The sequence below is a fragment of the Balaenoptera physalus genome, assembly GCF_965194825.1.
Source record: "Balaenoptera physalus genome assembly, chromosome: 1".
In the NCBI taxonomy this organism is placed as follows: Eukaryota; Metazoa; Chordata; class Mammalia; order Artiodactyla; family Balaenopteridae; genus Balaenoptera; species Balaenoptera physalus.
Genome location: NC_138882.1, coordinates 169,538,953 through 169,553,056, shown reverse-complemented (window position 1 = coordinate 169,553,056; position 14,104 = coordinate 169,538,953). Strand labels below are relative to the sequence as shown.

The 14,104-nt window shown below is 45.1% G+C and overlaps 1 protein-coding gene across 2 annotated transcripts in view; it reads right to left on the bottom strand.

Annotated features, from left to right (window-relative positions):
- Window positions 1-14,104, bottom strand: part of CSMD2 (CUB and Sushi multiple domains 2) — a 652,460-nt gene that overhangs the window by 182,297 nt on the left and 456,059 nt on the right. For both annotated transcript variants that reach the window (XM_082415250.1, XM_082415251.1), the window contains exon 25: window positions 13,636-13,762. In XM_082415250.1, coding sequence (XP_082271376.1) covers window positions 13,636-13,762 — 127 coding nt within the window. The remainder of the gene's footprint in view (window positions 1-13,635; window positions 13,763-14,104) is intronic.

The following is a 14,104-nucleotide window of genomic DNA, read 5'->3' as shown; positions in this document are numbered from 1 at the left end:
GCGGTGTACAGATGCAGCACTGAAGCTACTGCCCTGTGTTTCACTCTTCCTTGCTCAGTAACCTTGCACCACTTCTTTTCTCATTATCTTCGCCCTGTAAATGAAGGCTCTGTGACTGCCTATTGTTGACCAGAACCTGCCCTGGAGGTGTCAGGGACTCTGTGAGAGGCAGAGGTGCCTTTATCCTTTTTTGAAGAAATGTTTTCCATGAAATGAAGCTCTGCCTCCCAAAGAGGCTATTTAACAAAATGGCTACGGGGTCAAAGACTTGGGTTCAAATACTCATTCTTGATAGCTAATTGAGTGACCTGACAGAGCCTCAGTTTATTCCTCTGTAGAATGGCAGTAACATCATCTATCCAGCAGTGTTGCCAAGAGGATTATTGTAAATGAAACCACATATAAAGTACCTAGCACTGAGCCTGATACATAATATCAAATCAAAAGATGGTAAAATCACCTAAAATAAATTCCAGTTTAGTTCTATTTTTTTATAGTAAGTCCCCTACATATGCACCTTCAAGTTGTGAACTTTCAAAGACGTGAATGTGCGTTTGCGTGTCCAATCACATAAGTTAGTTCACGTGTCTGGTGTACAATGTCATGTGAGTGCATGCTCTACAAGTGGTTGTGCTTTTGTGTACTTTACTGTACAGTACTGTATAGAGTACAGTAGTACAGTACCGTCTCCCACCTCCTCTCCCTCCTCCGGTCAGTAACTCTTCTTGCCTGTTTACTCGATGCCAGCCCCTGTATGCCAGCTGTTGTACTGTACTACTGCACTTTTCAAGGTACTGTACTGTAAGATTAAAAATGTTTTCTTTATTTTTTGTGTTTGCTTTTTATGTATTATTTGTGTGAAAAGTATTATAAACCTACTACAGTACAGTACTCTATAGTCGATTGTGTTAGTTGGGTACCTAGGCTAACTTTGCTGGACTTACGAACAATGGGACTTACGAATGAGCTCTGAGAACGGAACTTGCTTATATGTAGAAGACTTACTGTATTTGTTTTACTCCATTAAGAGAGATATGTTAGTCTCCTACGGCTGTCAATTTCTTCTTGCTTTTCTGACAGATTTTGCTTTGAGTTTTCTTGTTAGGTTATTTGGTGCATAAATATTCATGACTGTTGACACACTTGTGGACTAAGCATTTTATCACGTGAAATAATTCCCTCTCTCCCCTTTAATATGTATATATATTTTTTAACCTTGAATTTTACCTTTATTTGGAAAAGCAATATTGTGACCCCTGTTTTTATTTATGTATGTTCTCATGCTATTCCTTTGTGTCAACTTTTTAATATTTTATTGTTCTTCTGTTTAGCAGCATTTTTTTTTTCTTTACCTAACATGAGAATCTTTTTCTCTTTTTTCCAAGTTAATATGGAAACTTAACTTGTGGGCACCAGCTCAAGGCTCCTTACAGCTCCCTCCCTGCCCACAGGTTGGTCAGTGAAAGCTCCACATGTAACAGTAGAGGCTTCCTTTTCCTGTGTGCCCTCATCTCGGGGCCTCCCTCTGGGACGCTCACACATCATTCTGCCCACTCCTTTTGCAGACTCTTAGCTCAGCATTTTAGTCTTGCACTCTGCTCTCCCACTTGACCTTAGTTCTTGGCTGATCCTTCAATCCTCCCCCAGCCATCCTGAGCTCCTGCAACCCTGGCCTGCTCCAGGGACCACCTCTTCTCCTCTTACTTTCTTCTACCTCGCACTGTGGAGTGGCCAGACAAAAGTGAATTTATACTCATTTCAGAACTGATAACGTTTGTTCTTGAAGCAGCGATGATGTTATGTATTCACGAACTCGTTTCTTCTTCCACCTAGGCACAACCTCCCTTATAATTAGGTGAGCTGGGAAATGTGTTCTGGTCAGTGGGATGAGGAGGAAGACCTGACTCTTAAAACAAGTTTTGTTCTACTCTCTGATGCCTTCTCTTTTCCTCCTCAGCTGGCCAAATTTGAGGACACACTGGAGGACTGTGAGGGTCTCATGTGAAAGGAGCCTAATATAGGGAGACTAATAGAAGCTTATCTCCATCAACCTGTTTTATGCTTTTTGTTTATTATGTTTTCTTGCTATTTCCTTTTTCTTTGTAACATGTCTTAGTTTTCACATTTCCTTCAGTGATTTGCAAAGTATACATTTTGTTTTTAATTCTACTTTAGGCATTTTTAAACATTTTCAAAAGTATTCCTAAATGGGCATTTTCTCTAATTATCAATTTTAAGAAAAATAATAAGCACAGGGAGATCAGCTCAGTGCTTTGTGACCACCTAGATGGGTGGGATAGGGAGGGTGGGAGGGAGATGCAAGAGGGAGGGGATATGGGGATATATGTATACGTATAGCTGATTCACTTTGTTATAAAGCAGAAACTAACACACCATTGTAAAGCAATTATACTCCAATAAAGACGTTAAAAAAAAAGAAAAAGAAAAATAATATACCATTTCACTCTCCTTTATGTAAGACAGAAAAGCTAAAAAGATTTTACTTTCCCCTCTGCCTTCCGCCAACTATCAAAACACTGACAATACAAGCAGGGAGTATAGACTCAAATTAAATATCGTCTTTCATGGTCATCAATTCTTTGTATAGTTTTTTTCCTAAACATCTCAGTAGGCTAAAAATTATGTCTGTTTTAGTTTCCTGTGGCTGCTGTGACAAAGTACCACAAATGTGGTGACTTAAAACAACAGAAATGTATTCTTTTGAAGTTCTGGAGGCCGGAAGTCTGAAATCAGTATTGCTATGCGGAAATCAAGGTGTCAGCAGGGCTGCACTCCCTCCAGAGCCCCTAGGGGAGAATCTGTTCTTTGCCTCTTCCAGTTTCTGGTGACTGTTGGCATTCCTTGGCTTGAGGCCTCATCATTCCAATCTCGGTGTCTGTCTTCATATCACCTTTTCCTCTGTGTATATAAAATCTCCCTCTGCTTCCTTCTCATAAGGATATATATGATTGCATTTAGAGCCCATCCAGATAATCCACAATAATCTCCTCATCTCAAAATCCTTGGTTTGACCACATCTGCAAAGATCCTTTTACCAAATAAGGTAGTGTTTACAGGTTCCAGGCTTTAGGGCCTGATAACTTTGGGGGCCTGCTGCCCTGTCTTTGCAAGTTCTTCAACAAGCCCGGGTGGGCAATTTTCTGTGGCTCTTGTGCATATTATATCCTGGCTGAATCAATGATTCTCCAAAGGCTTTGGTCTTTGATGTTACAGAGAAGAAACTTCAGGAGGGTTGGATTAGTTGTGATTATTTATCGTAAATGGCTATTTTATTTGCTGAGGGCTGATTGTGTGCTTACCTGTGTGTGTTTTGTCAAATGCTTGTAGGGATTTTTTGTTCTCCATGGAACTGTTCCATTTTTCATCAAGTTGTATCTTATTCATTTTGCCTGGAACTCAGTGAGTCCTTTCAATTCACCAAGGATAAGAAGAGTTTGCCATCATGTGTTTTATTGTACCTTTTGTTAATTGTTCCATTTGTTAATCGTTCTTCTTCATTTATGCCGCCTGGATTGGTGCTCTGTCTTCCACATTTGGCAACTTTTCTTTCATTACTTCCCCACCTTCACACCTTTTCTCTTCCGTCTCAGAGAGATTCTCCAGCTTGTCTCCTATTTCAATGTTTTTATTTCTTACAAGACAAATACTGCGATTGTAAATTTTTATTCTGTATTTAGTTTCTTTTCATTCTTCACTTGTCTCTGTCACTGTGCTTCTAGCTCAGGAGCTCTCTTCCTCCATTTCACCATCCATTTTCTGCTATTTCTCATCCCTATTTCTTATATTTAAATGAGAATATTATCTATATACCAATTTAAAATTTCCTCTGCCTACCATGGTAAAATCTTTTCAGGAAATATGTTTCTATTTCTTTAGGAACATGGTTCTCTTTTTTTAAGAATGGTATGTTTTAAGTAGCATCACAAGCTTTTCATTTAATTTAGTTTAATTGTTGCTTATTTGTTTACTTATTTTTTGAAAGGGAGAGATTTACACTGGTCCAATGTGGCCAATCAACAAGGTTTGCATTTCTTTGGTTGAACTGTTTATTTTCTTCCTAAGAGATGTTGGAATTCATTTCTGGAATTGTAAACTGGCAGTCAAATTGATGTATTCTGGCCAATTCAACTATCCGGTGTAGCTCAGCTGGATTATTATTCTTGGATAATTTGAAGTAGTTTGTGTTTCTTTTTCTAGAGGTAACCTATGAAAAGCTAAAGTGCCAGAGAGCACCACCACTCTTAAAGCTACATTTATACCTACCAGGTTACCTATATCCTCTCCTTCAAACACTTTCGAGCTCCTTTTTGTTGGTTTGTTGAAACTAAATCTGACAAAGCCATACCCCATCGTGTTTGTGCTTATCTGTTCAGTTCCTTCAGGTCAGTTCTTGTGGTATGAGTACATGGACCTTCTCTGTTTAAGGTCTGACTTGCTGTCACTGCAAGAAAATAAACCTTCTGGAAGCTGCTAAACCTGCAGCCACAATTCCTGGCAAGAGCTATGAACAGAAGCTTTACTTCTGGTGCCTCCTCTGGGCCAGCTGCCTGCTTGCTGGGTAAAGGGAAGCCACACTGACCTCAGTGGGGAATTGTTGCCCTCTGATTGATATGAAACTGCAGCGGGGCCATCTGGGCTTCAGGCACAGCCAGATGTTTTGTCTAGTCCGGCATCCTCCCAGGAAGACAAGTTCCACTGGGCAGGGGTTCTGGTTAATCAAAACCATGGCCCCCTCTCTCAGCAATCCTACTGAATCTTAACCAACAGCCAAGAACAGAGTTCCCAGGTTGCCCTCATGTTAATCATTAAGAAGCATCTCCACAGTTAAAAATCAACAAACTAGGACTATTAGCCAAACATGAACTTTATAACTAAATGGGCATTAGGAGCAGAAATCAGAGCTTCCAGGAACAATAAGTTCTCCATTCTCCAAGTGCCCCAGATCTCTTCATGGAAAGCATACCAGCAAAGCACTGTGTCTTATCCCTTTCCCCCTTCCCTTCTTTATAGCCAGCCACATACAGCTCTCAACCTCAACCTAATTTGTACTCAGTTCTTCTGGGTGTAACCAGGACCCCTCAAACAGTTATACTCAATTCTTCCTTGGCTTCCCAGTCAATTTATCCTCTGCATTGCTGCCACTGAACTTCCTGAACTGGAGATATCATCACGACATACCAGATAATGAGCTCATTCAGAAGCAGCTACGCACCCCTTCTTCTCTTTTACATGCCTGGAAGGTCTTTACCTCCACTCTGCATGGTGAACTACTACTGTTCGGTAAAGTGTAGCTAGAATAGCACTTCCTGTCTGTAACACCCTGCCCCTCAGCTGCCACCTAAAATTATGAACTGGCCTTGCAAATGCTTTCTATTGTGTTTTGTACATACTTCTACTATAGCATTTATTTTGTTATATAAGAATCTAAGTAGGCACTATAGGTAGGTTTATCTGTACTCCATTTCCAAACCTCTCATCTGTCTCTACTATTGAAACTGTAAAAGCAAAACAAAACCGATCTCTCACTTTCCCTCAGCCAGTCATGGCAAGTTCAGACTAATGGAATGTAGGAAGATGTCTGTGAGGATGGTGGTTCTTCCTCAATAAATATGTAAACCCTCACTAGAAGAAAGGTCTGCTCCCTTTCCTCTTCCCTCTTCTTTGAGACTGGAACACAGACACAATGCCTGGAGCTGCAGCAGCTGACTAGGTAACTATGAGGACGAAAGCCTAAGGATGGCAGAACAAGAAGAAAAACAATGGCGTCCTGAGCAGCTGCACCAGGTCTGGATGGGATCTTCAGATTCTTTTTCCAGGAGAAAAAGTGAACCTCCATCTGCTGAAGCCAGCTTTAGTCAGTTTTTCTATTTTCATTCCTAATGGATAAAATTTCTGTCTGTAAGACTGAGACCTTCAAGGGAAAAGACTGTTTCTTATTTACACTTATACCCTCAGTGCCTGGCAGAATGCCTGGCACTAAGTGCTCCAAGTTTTAAAATGAACTGAATGTCGTTACTGTCTTCAAATTATTCCAGTGGCTGCTCGTTATACTGAGAAATCCATGTAGAGTTCTCATCTTGGCATTCAGGGTCCCGCAGAGAACCGTCTCTACCCATGCAACCTTGTCCCCCCACATCCAGCCACATCAAGTGACTGCTTGTTCCTCCTTTGTGGACAGACCCTATACTTTCCCCAAGGTTCATGCCTTCACTCTCCTTCCCCTCAATTGGCATGCTTCCCCTCTACATCTCCAGGTAGAACTTGTCTTTCTCTTCCCCATTACTGAACTTGGCTTGCACTTACTGTCTTGGGGGTACCTGTTTATTTGCCTATTTCCCACTAGAATATGAGCCCCTGGCAGACAAGGACTGGCCGTGGTCTGATCTTTGTGTTTCCCACCACACAGCATCACACAGTCTCTGGCACAGAGAAGGTGTTCAATGTCCTGGTTTGTTAAATGGAACTAAACCAGGGTCAGAAGGGTAGACTGGGGCCAGACAGAATGGGCTTGAAATCTGTATCGCTGGGTAATTGTGAGACATTCATCCTTTCTGGGCCTCAATGATCCCATCTATAAAATGGGGACAATAATAACTGATCTAGAACCTGATATGCTGTAGAGACTGGATAAACACTAAGTAGAAGGGAGGCCCAAGAGCAAAAGGCTTTGCCTCCTGCTCTTCCCCAGTTGTCATCTGAGCTGGTCCACTGATTATCAAAAGGAAAACTCAGACCCAACATCGGAAACTGAGAAGAGGTCCCACCCATGTGGGCTGAAACTTCCATGTTCTATGAACTGACAACATAGTTAGGGGTGACATGAAGGGCGCAGTTCCCTGGTCTGTTCTCCTGCTGTTAGCTGCCAGGCCTGGACAGAGTTCATCAGTCAGCCTGTCCCATTCTTGGCCCTCAGGGAGAAACACTTGCCAAATGCTGTAGGCCGCCCCCCCCCACCCCGCCCACGTTCAAGGGCAGGGTCTCACAGCCAGCCAGCCCACCCAGGAAGGGCCTGCTTTCCTGCTTGGGCCCCACCCAGGGGTCAGCCTGAACGTGAATCCCTGCAGCCACCCACTGTTCCCCTGGGCACTCCTGGAAAGGGACTCTCTTTGCCCAGCTTGCTGGGGTGAGGCAACCACGGATCCCTCCCGTTGCCTCCAATGCTTGGTCGAGGCTGAACAGGGTGCTGGGAGGCACCTGCAAGTCTTCTGTCTGTGCCCCCGGGGACAGTCTCATGGACTGGCCTGTGGGCTGTCGCACATCCCCTCCCAGCTGGCACACCCAAGGGAAAGACCTGCTTGACACCTGCCCCCACCAACAGCACGGCACCCACCATCTGTGATCTAAGGGGTGACCTACCACCTGCTGTGCTCCGGGATGCCCATCTGGGTCAAATGAACAACCACCTGCAGCTCGTGGAGGGGGTTCTCCACATTTGGGAATTACGTCCCAGGCACTGTTCTAAGTGTTCAGATATGCTAGCTCACTTCATCCTCATAGCAGCCTCAAGTGGTAGGTACTATTTTAATCACCATGTTACGGAGAAGAGAACTGAGGCACAGGGTGCCTGCTTGAAGAGCTTCCCAAGCTACAGAGAGGATAAGAGTGGTAGGTAGTGTGGTGGTTGAGTCTGGCTCTCAGCTGCAACTTGATACTGAATGAGTGACAACTGGGAGGACAACTGGGACATAAAGATAATCAGCTCTTCAAAGGAATCCAGCTGAATGATCAGCCCGAATGGCCCAACTGCAGGACGCAGTCGATGCGGGGGGGAAAACAGGAGCTGTTGTAAAACAAAACATAAATACTGTCCTCAGAGAGATGCAAGATGATAATGCATTGATAAAAACAAAAGTAAGCTGTCAAGAGCAATCTGAAAACAAAAAGTGCAGTTTTCTTGAAATAAAAACGAAAACCAAAACAAGATTTCCAAAATAAAGAGGGAGGAATAACAGAATAAATACTGTTGAAAACAGAATTAATGAAAACACAAGACCACTGGCAGAATGCAAATGGGATATAGATCTTTCAAATCACCAGAGGAGAAACAGAGCAAATTAAATCAAATCAACTAAAAATAGGAAGAGTTAAAAATAAAAAAAGCAATAAAAAGCATAATATATTTTGTTTGAAAGAAAGCATAATACATTGGATGTAAAAAAAAATGTATAAATCCCTGAACTCTTTTCCCTTCCTTCAAATATACATAGAACATAAGTAAGAAAAAATTCAAAAAGTAACAAGGGCACAATGCAGTAAAAGTGGAACTGATTTAAAAATCATACAAAATATATAACTTAGTAACTTTTAAGACATTCTTAAATACTCAGGTTGAAAAGAAATCTAACCTAAAATTATAGACTAGAAATAAACCCAGCTGAACAGTCTATATGAGAAAAAATAAACTCTTCCATGGAAAAATATACAAAGAGCTTGAAGCAGCAAAGGCAATTAAATACCATCTTGCCCATCAAACACTGCCAGGATTGACAACACAGAGTAATGCTGGGTAGGGAAGCAGGCTCTTGGTAGATGTGTAAATTGCTGCAATAGCTAGAGGGAAATTTGAGGTCATGTATCAAAATTTGCCTTCTAAGAACATATCCTAAGGAACTAGTTGGACAACTGTTCAAAGATTCACGTATAAGGATGTTTACTGGGGCGAAAAACTGAAAATATTCACTTTATCAATAGGGAAATAGTTAAATAAATTATGGTTGTACAGACAACAGAATTCCCTGTAACCATCAACCAGGATGAGGCTGATCTATATAGACTGAGAGGATAAGATGATGATATATGAGTAGAGGTTAAAACAAAAAGCAAGTTACTGAGCCACTCAAGGAGCTGATCTTGTTTTAGCAAGCATGCTTATTGCATTTGCTTTCTGTATATGCTGGCATACAAAATACCTAAAAGAGGAAGTTGAACAAATGGATATCAATGGCTATCTTATGTAGGGTGTGCAGAGAATTTTGATTTCTACTTTATAAACTTCTTTATGGTTTGTACTTTGAATTTTTAAAAATGAGTATCTCTTTTTTATAAAGAAAAATTCCATAAAGAAATTCTCACTTAAAAAATAATAACTAGGGCTTCCCTGGTGGCGCCGTGGTTGAGAATCTGCCTGCCAATGCAGGGGACATGGGTTCGAGCCCTGGTCTGGGAGGATCCCACATGCCACGGAGCAACTGGGCCCGTGAGCCACAACTACTGAGCCTGCGCGTCTGGAGCCTGTGCTCCGCAACAGGAGAGGCCGCGATAGTGAGAGGCCTGTGCCCCGCGATGAAGAGTGGCCCCTGCTTGCCGCAACTAGAGAAAGCCCTCGCGCAGAAACGAAGACCCAACGCAGCCAAAAATAAATAAATAAATAAATAAATAATACTTAAAAAAAAATAATAACTAAGTCTTACTCTGAATAAGGGCACAAACACAAAAGGGGCTTTTTGTGTTTGTCTGAATTCTATCTGATTACAAATTCTCTTAACTTTGTGTCTGGTGATTCCGGGGAGGGGTGGTGGGGTATGTGGGGCGGTGAGGGAGAGAGAGGAGGAGAGGGAGAGAACATGCTAGAGCACGGATGTGCATGTGGACGGGGCAGACGCTGGCTGGCACGGCAGCCTGGGGTGGAGGGATCGCAGGAGGAAGGCGAAAGTGTCCCATCACTCCATCCCCATCTTTTGGCCACTCTCCGTGCAGCCTCTGCTCATGTGGCATCAGCTCCTTTGACGTTGTGTGGCTCCAAGAAGCCTTCCCAATCGAGGGCTGAGGTTACTTTCACCCTCTCCACGCCATTCCCCACCTCGGGGTCCTCACACACACACACCCAGCAGGCCCCCTCTATAGTTCTTTCTATCTCTGGAGAGAATATTTCCTCTATTTGTCTCGACCCTCTCTTCCTGAGGGCTAGGAAGGGATGCTCTGCTCTCCCCTCCAGCCCACCCCACACCCATCATCCCTGTAATTGATAACAGTCTTCACGTCTGCCCAGAAATGCCATCACTGAATTCTTGTGCTCTCCCTGTCCGCCGCTCGGAGATCTCACGGCTCTCCTCCCACCCTTCTCCTAAACCTGAATGCCCGGGGACTGATGTCACATGTCATGGTGTGTGCTAAGGTTACTAGGTCATGGAGGAGATGCACGCCCAAGTACTTAGGCAAGAAGTAGCAGGATGTCTACAGTTACCTTTGTGTGATTCAGACAAAAAAGAAAAAAAAAAAGAAAAGGGACAGAGAGAAAAAAAAAGAAAGAGGGCAAATATTCACAGTAGTTGTGTCTAGGTGGTAGGTAAGCAGGCGCTCGGCATACTGTTCGACTTTTCTATTTTACATATTGTATGTTGCACAACAAAAAATACGGAAACAGAAGAAATCTCAGTTTCCACATTTCTTGAGGCGAGTGAGACCAGCTGGTGTGACTCCTTAAATGTCTCCTGAACTTGTCCCTTCTTCTCCATCCTGCTTCTCCATCCCATCGCCACCGGCAGGGTTCAGGTCTCCTCATCCCGACGACGCTCCGGAGACAGGCTCTTCCTCACTGGGGTCCCAGACCCCGTCTGTCCCCTTCTCCACAAGGCTGCCAGGACAGGGCCAAACTCAGCGTCACGGCCGCCACGGTCCTCTGCGCTCTGGCCGCATGCAGCCCGCTCCACCAGCTTCTTCCCCCTCCATGGCCCACCCCTCCACCAAATCTCAGGTGACGCTCCAGCCATGGGGACCGGCTCCTTGAGCCCGCACACCCTGCGTCACCTCTTCTGCCTTGTAGGCCCTTCTGTCCTGCCAACCTTCTTCCTTGGCTACCTGGCAACTCCTCTCCATCCTACATGACTTACTCTGGTGTCTTCATTTCCGGGATAGCCTCTCTGGTCTCCTGTACTGCTGCTCAGTCCCCTGCCCCCTCCTTCCACCACCTCGTTCTGTGTACACGCACATGTCCTCTTTGCCAACAGTGGCCGTGGTCTTATTCATCTGGGCAACGCCAGTGTCTCCCGTAGGCACTGCCGTGTATTCAGCAGACAGCTATTACATGGAGGAACGAATGAATGAATGAGTAACGTGCAAGGTGGGAACGTGGGAAAACCTCCTGATTTGCATATGGAGACACCTGTGATGAATTCATTGTTCATTTACTATTTACTGAGGGACCTTCATGGATCTGCTAGTCATAAAACTACCTTCATATCTGGGTCCTGCTTGCTGCAGTCATTCATTCATTCATTCAACGCTTGACACTTGTTAAGCCTCTGCCACTGTGCTGAGAGCCAGGAGACTTGTGAAGATGAACTGGGCAGAGAGCATGGCTCTGGCTGGGGAGGTAAAGCAGGAGCATAGAGAGAGGGGAAGAGTGGTCAATGTCATCAGGGAAAGACAGGCCATGGGCACTGGGAATGCAGAAATGGAGAAAGGACTCCTAGGAGTCTCCTGAGAGTGGACTGGGGGAGACTTCCTGGGTGAGCTGACATGTGCACTTGACTTTGAGGGAGCGAGAGTTGTAGACATAAGCCTTTGGAGGGAGGGGGGCATTCCGGGGAGGGCAGAGTGGAAACCAAGGCACCGAGCACGGCCATGAGTATATGTACGGGGGCCACTAGCAATTCAGCTTTGTCATTGAAGAGAAGCAGTGGGAAATAAGGTTGGGAGGTGGGTTGAAGTCATGACAGCCTTGAAAACCAGGATAAGATGCTCAGCTCCTGTGAGCACGGGTGCCATGCAAGCGTTCTACTTAGAGTGTGAGTTGATCAGGAGCGCTTCCAGAAAGTGACTCCAGCAGCAGTGTGGGATGAACTTTTGTATTTAACACAAAATCCCCAAGAGCTCTGCTGACCTCATTTTGCACAGGGTTGAGCTCAAAAACTTGCACGTGGCAAACCCTTCATACATTTCTTTAATTGAACTGGGTCTAAGACCATGTGTACATCAGCGAATGTGCCAACAGCTGTATCTCTGGCAGCAACACACCCATTCAGCCAGTTCCCCTTCACGGAGACCTCGCCAGGGCAGGGAACCTCTCCTGGCCACACTTCTGCCTCTTGTCTTGACTCCCCACTATTCCAAAGTCTCAGCAGTTCATCCCTGGATTATTGCGACAGACTTTTGACTGGTTTTCCTCCCGTGAGCTCTCTCCACTGTAAATAACCCTGCTTAGGAACCTTCCACGGCTCCCTCTTGTTTATTGGCATTTAGAATCCTCCGGGGCTTCCCTGGTGGCGCAGTGGTTGAGAATCCACCTGCCAATGCAGGGGACGCGGGTTCGAGCCCTGGTCTGGGAAGATCCCACATGCCGCGGAGCAACTGGGCCCGTGAGCCACAACTACTGAGCCTGCGCGTCTGGAGCCTGTGCTCCACAACAAGAGAGGCCGCGACAGTGAGAGGCCCACGCACCGCGATGAAGAGTGGCCCCTGCTTGCCGCAACTAGAGAAAGCCCTCGCACAGAAACGAAGACCCAACACAGCCATAAATAAATAAATAAACAAATAAATAAATAAATAAATAGAATCCTCCGCAAGCAGGCTGCTCCCTAGCCCACTCTGTCTCCATTCCTTTCCACATGCATTCCCCACTCCAGCCAGACCATTCCCTCTCCAACTGCCTGGTTCAATTCTCTTTCCATACCTCATCCATCCTGCCACGCCAACCTCCTCTTTTCCTCACAGCTCCTCTGAACCCAGTTTGCCAGCAGCATTATCTGGTGCGAAGATTCAGAAAGACCTGGATCCACGCCCCAGCTTTCTGAGTCACTGTGTGAGCTTAGACACACTATGCATTCTCCTGGAATCTCAGTTCTCTCATCTATAAAATGGGAGTAATAAGAATGTCTATTTATTTTTAGGGCTTACTATTCGTATTCCCAGGGCTACTGTGAAGAGTTAATAAGACATTACGTGTGCCAGGCCCTGTGCTCAATAAATGGTAAAGCTCCTTTCTTCTCTGACTCTTTGGAACTCCAAAAAGTAATTGCTGTTAGTCAAGCACGTACATGGAAAGGAAGTTACATTTTGAGGGAATTCGTACACAGTACCTGACAGTATGCTGGGCTTTTCGAACTATTCCTTCCACAACTCTAAATCACAAGCATTTCTGTTCTCATTTTACAGATGTAGAAACTCAGATTGAGAAAGGGAAGCAATCTGGGGTCCTACAGTGCTAAGCTGACCTTTACTACCATCAGAGAAATAACCACCAAACCATGAATAAATACTTACTATGTTTCAAGCACTGTGCTGAGTACATTACCTGCAGCGTCTCATTTAGATGCTTTATCCCGAGAAGCCAATATTATAACCCATACGCCACAGAAGGAGAGGAGAAGAAACTTACCCAAAGTCCTACAAATGGCAAATGGCTGGGCTGGGATTCACGCCTATGCCCTCAGCTACTGTGCGGACACCGTACCGCCTAGGCCAGTGGATTGTCTGAACTTGGATTGCAGCCCTGTGAGGCCAAGGCTGGCCTCTTCAGGTTTTCCATGGGCCCCGGCCTGAGCCTGGGGTCAGAGCAACCACTGCTGCTCACCAGGGCCTCCAGGTGAGGTGGGCAGGGCCAGCCACTGGCTGGTGGACTGGTGATGACTCCCCTGGACAGCTGGCAATGGCTCCTCTGCTGGCCCTGGCACTTACCCGATGGTGCAGCCGGCATTGGCCTCGATGGTCCAGATGCAGTTGAGGTTGTGTTCATAGGGAGCTGGATACCCGGGTGACAGCACCTGCCCTGACACCTCTCCTTTCACCGTCCCGCCACACTCAGCTGAAAGAAATCCCGGAAGAGCGAGCTTCAGGGGGTGACCTGTGCTCACGGCAGCCATCCACTGGCTCCTCTTGCCTGTGTGCCAGGGCCCCTCTCGTTCATTCCAGGTGACTGAGCGCAGCATAGCGAAAGGCCCTTGGATGAGACTTGTATCCAGGACCTACAAAAGCCCCTACAACTCAACAATGAAAAGACAGAGTTCAGTTAAAAAACTGGCAAAGCCTTTGAATAGACATTTCTGCAAAGAAAGTATACAAATGGCCAATAAGCACAGGAAAAGATGTGTAACATCATTAGTCATTAGGGAAATGTAAATCAAGACCACAATGAGATCCCACTTCA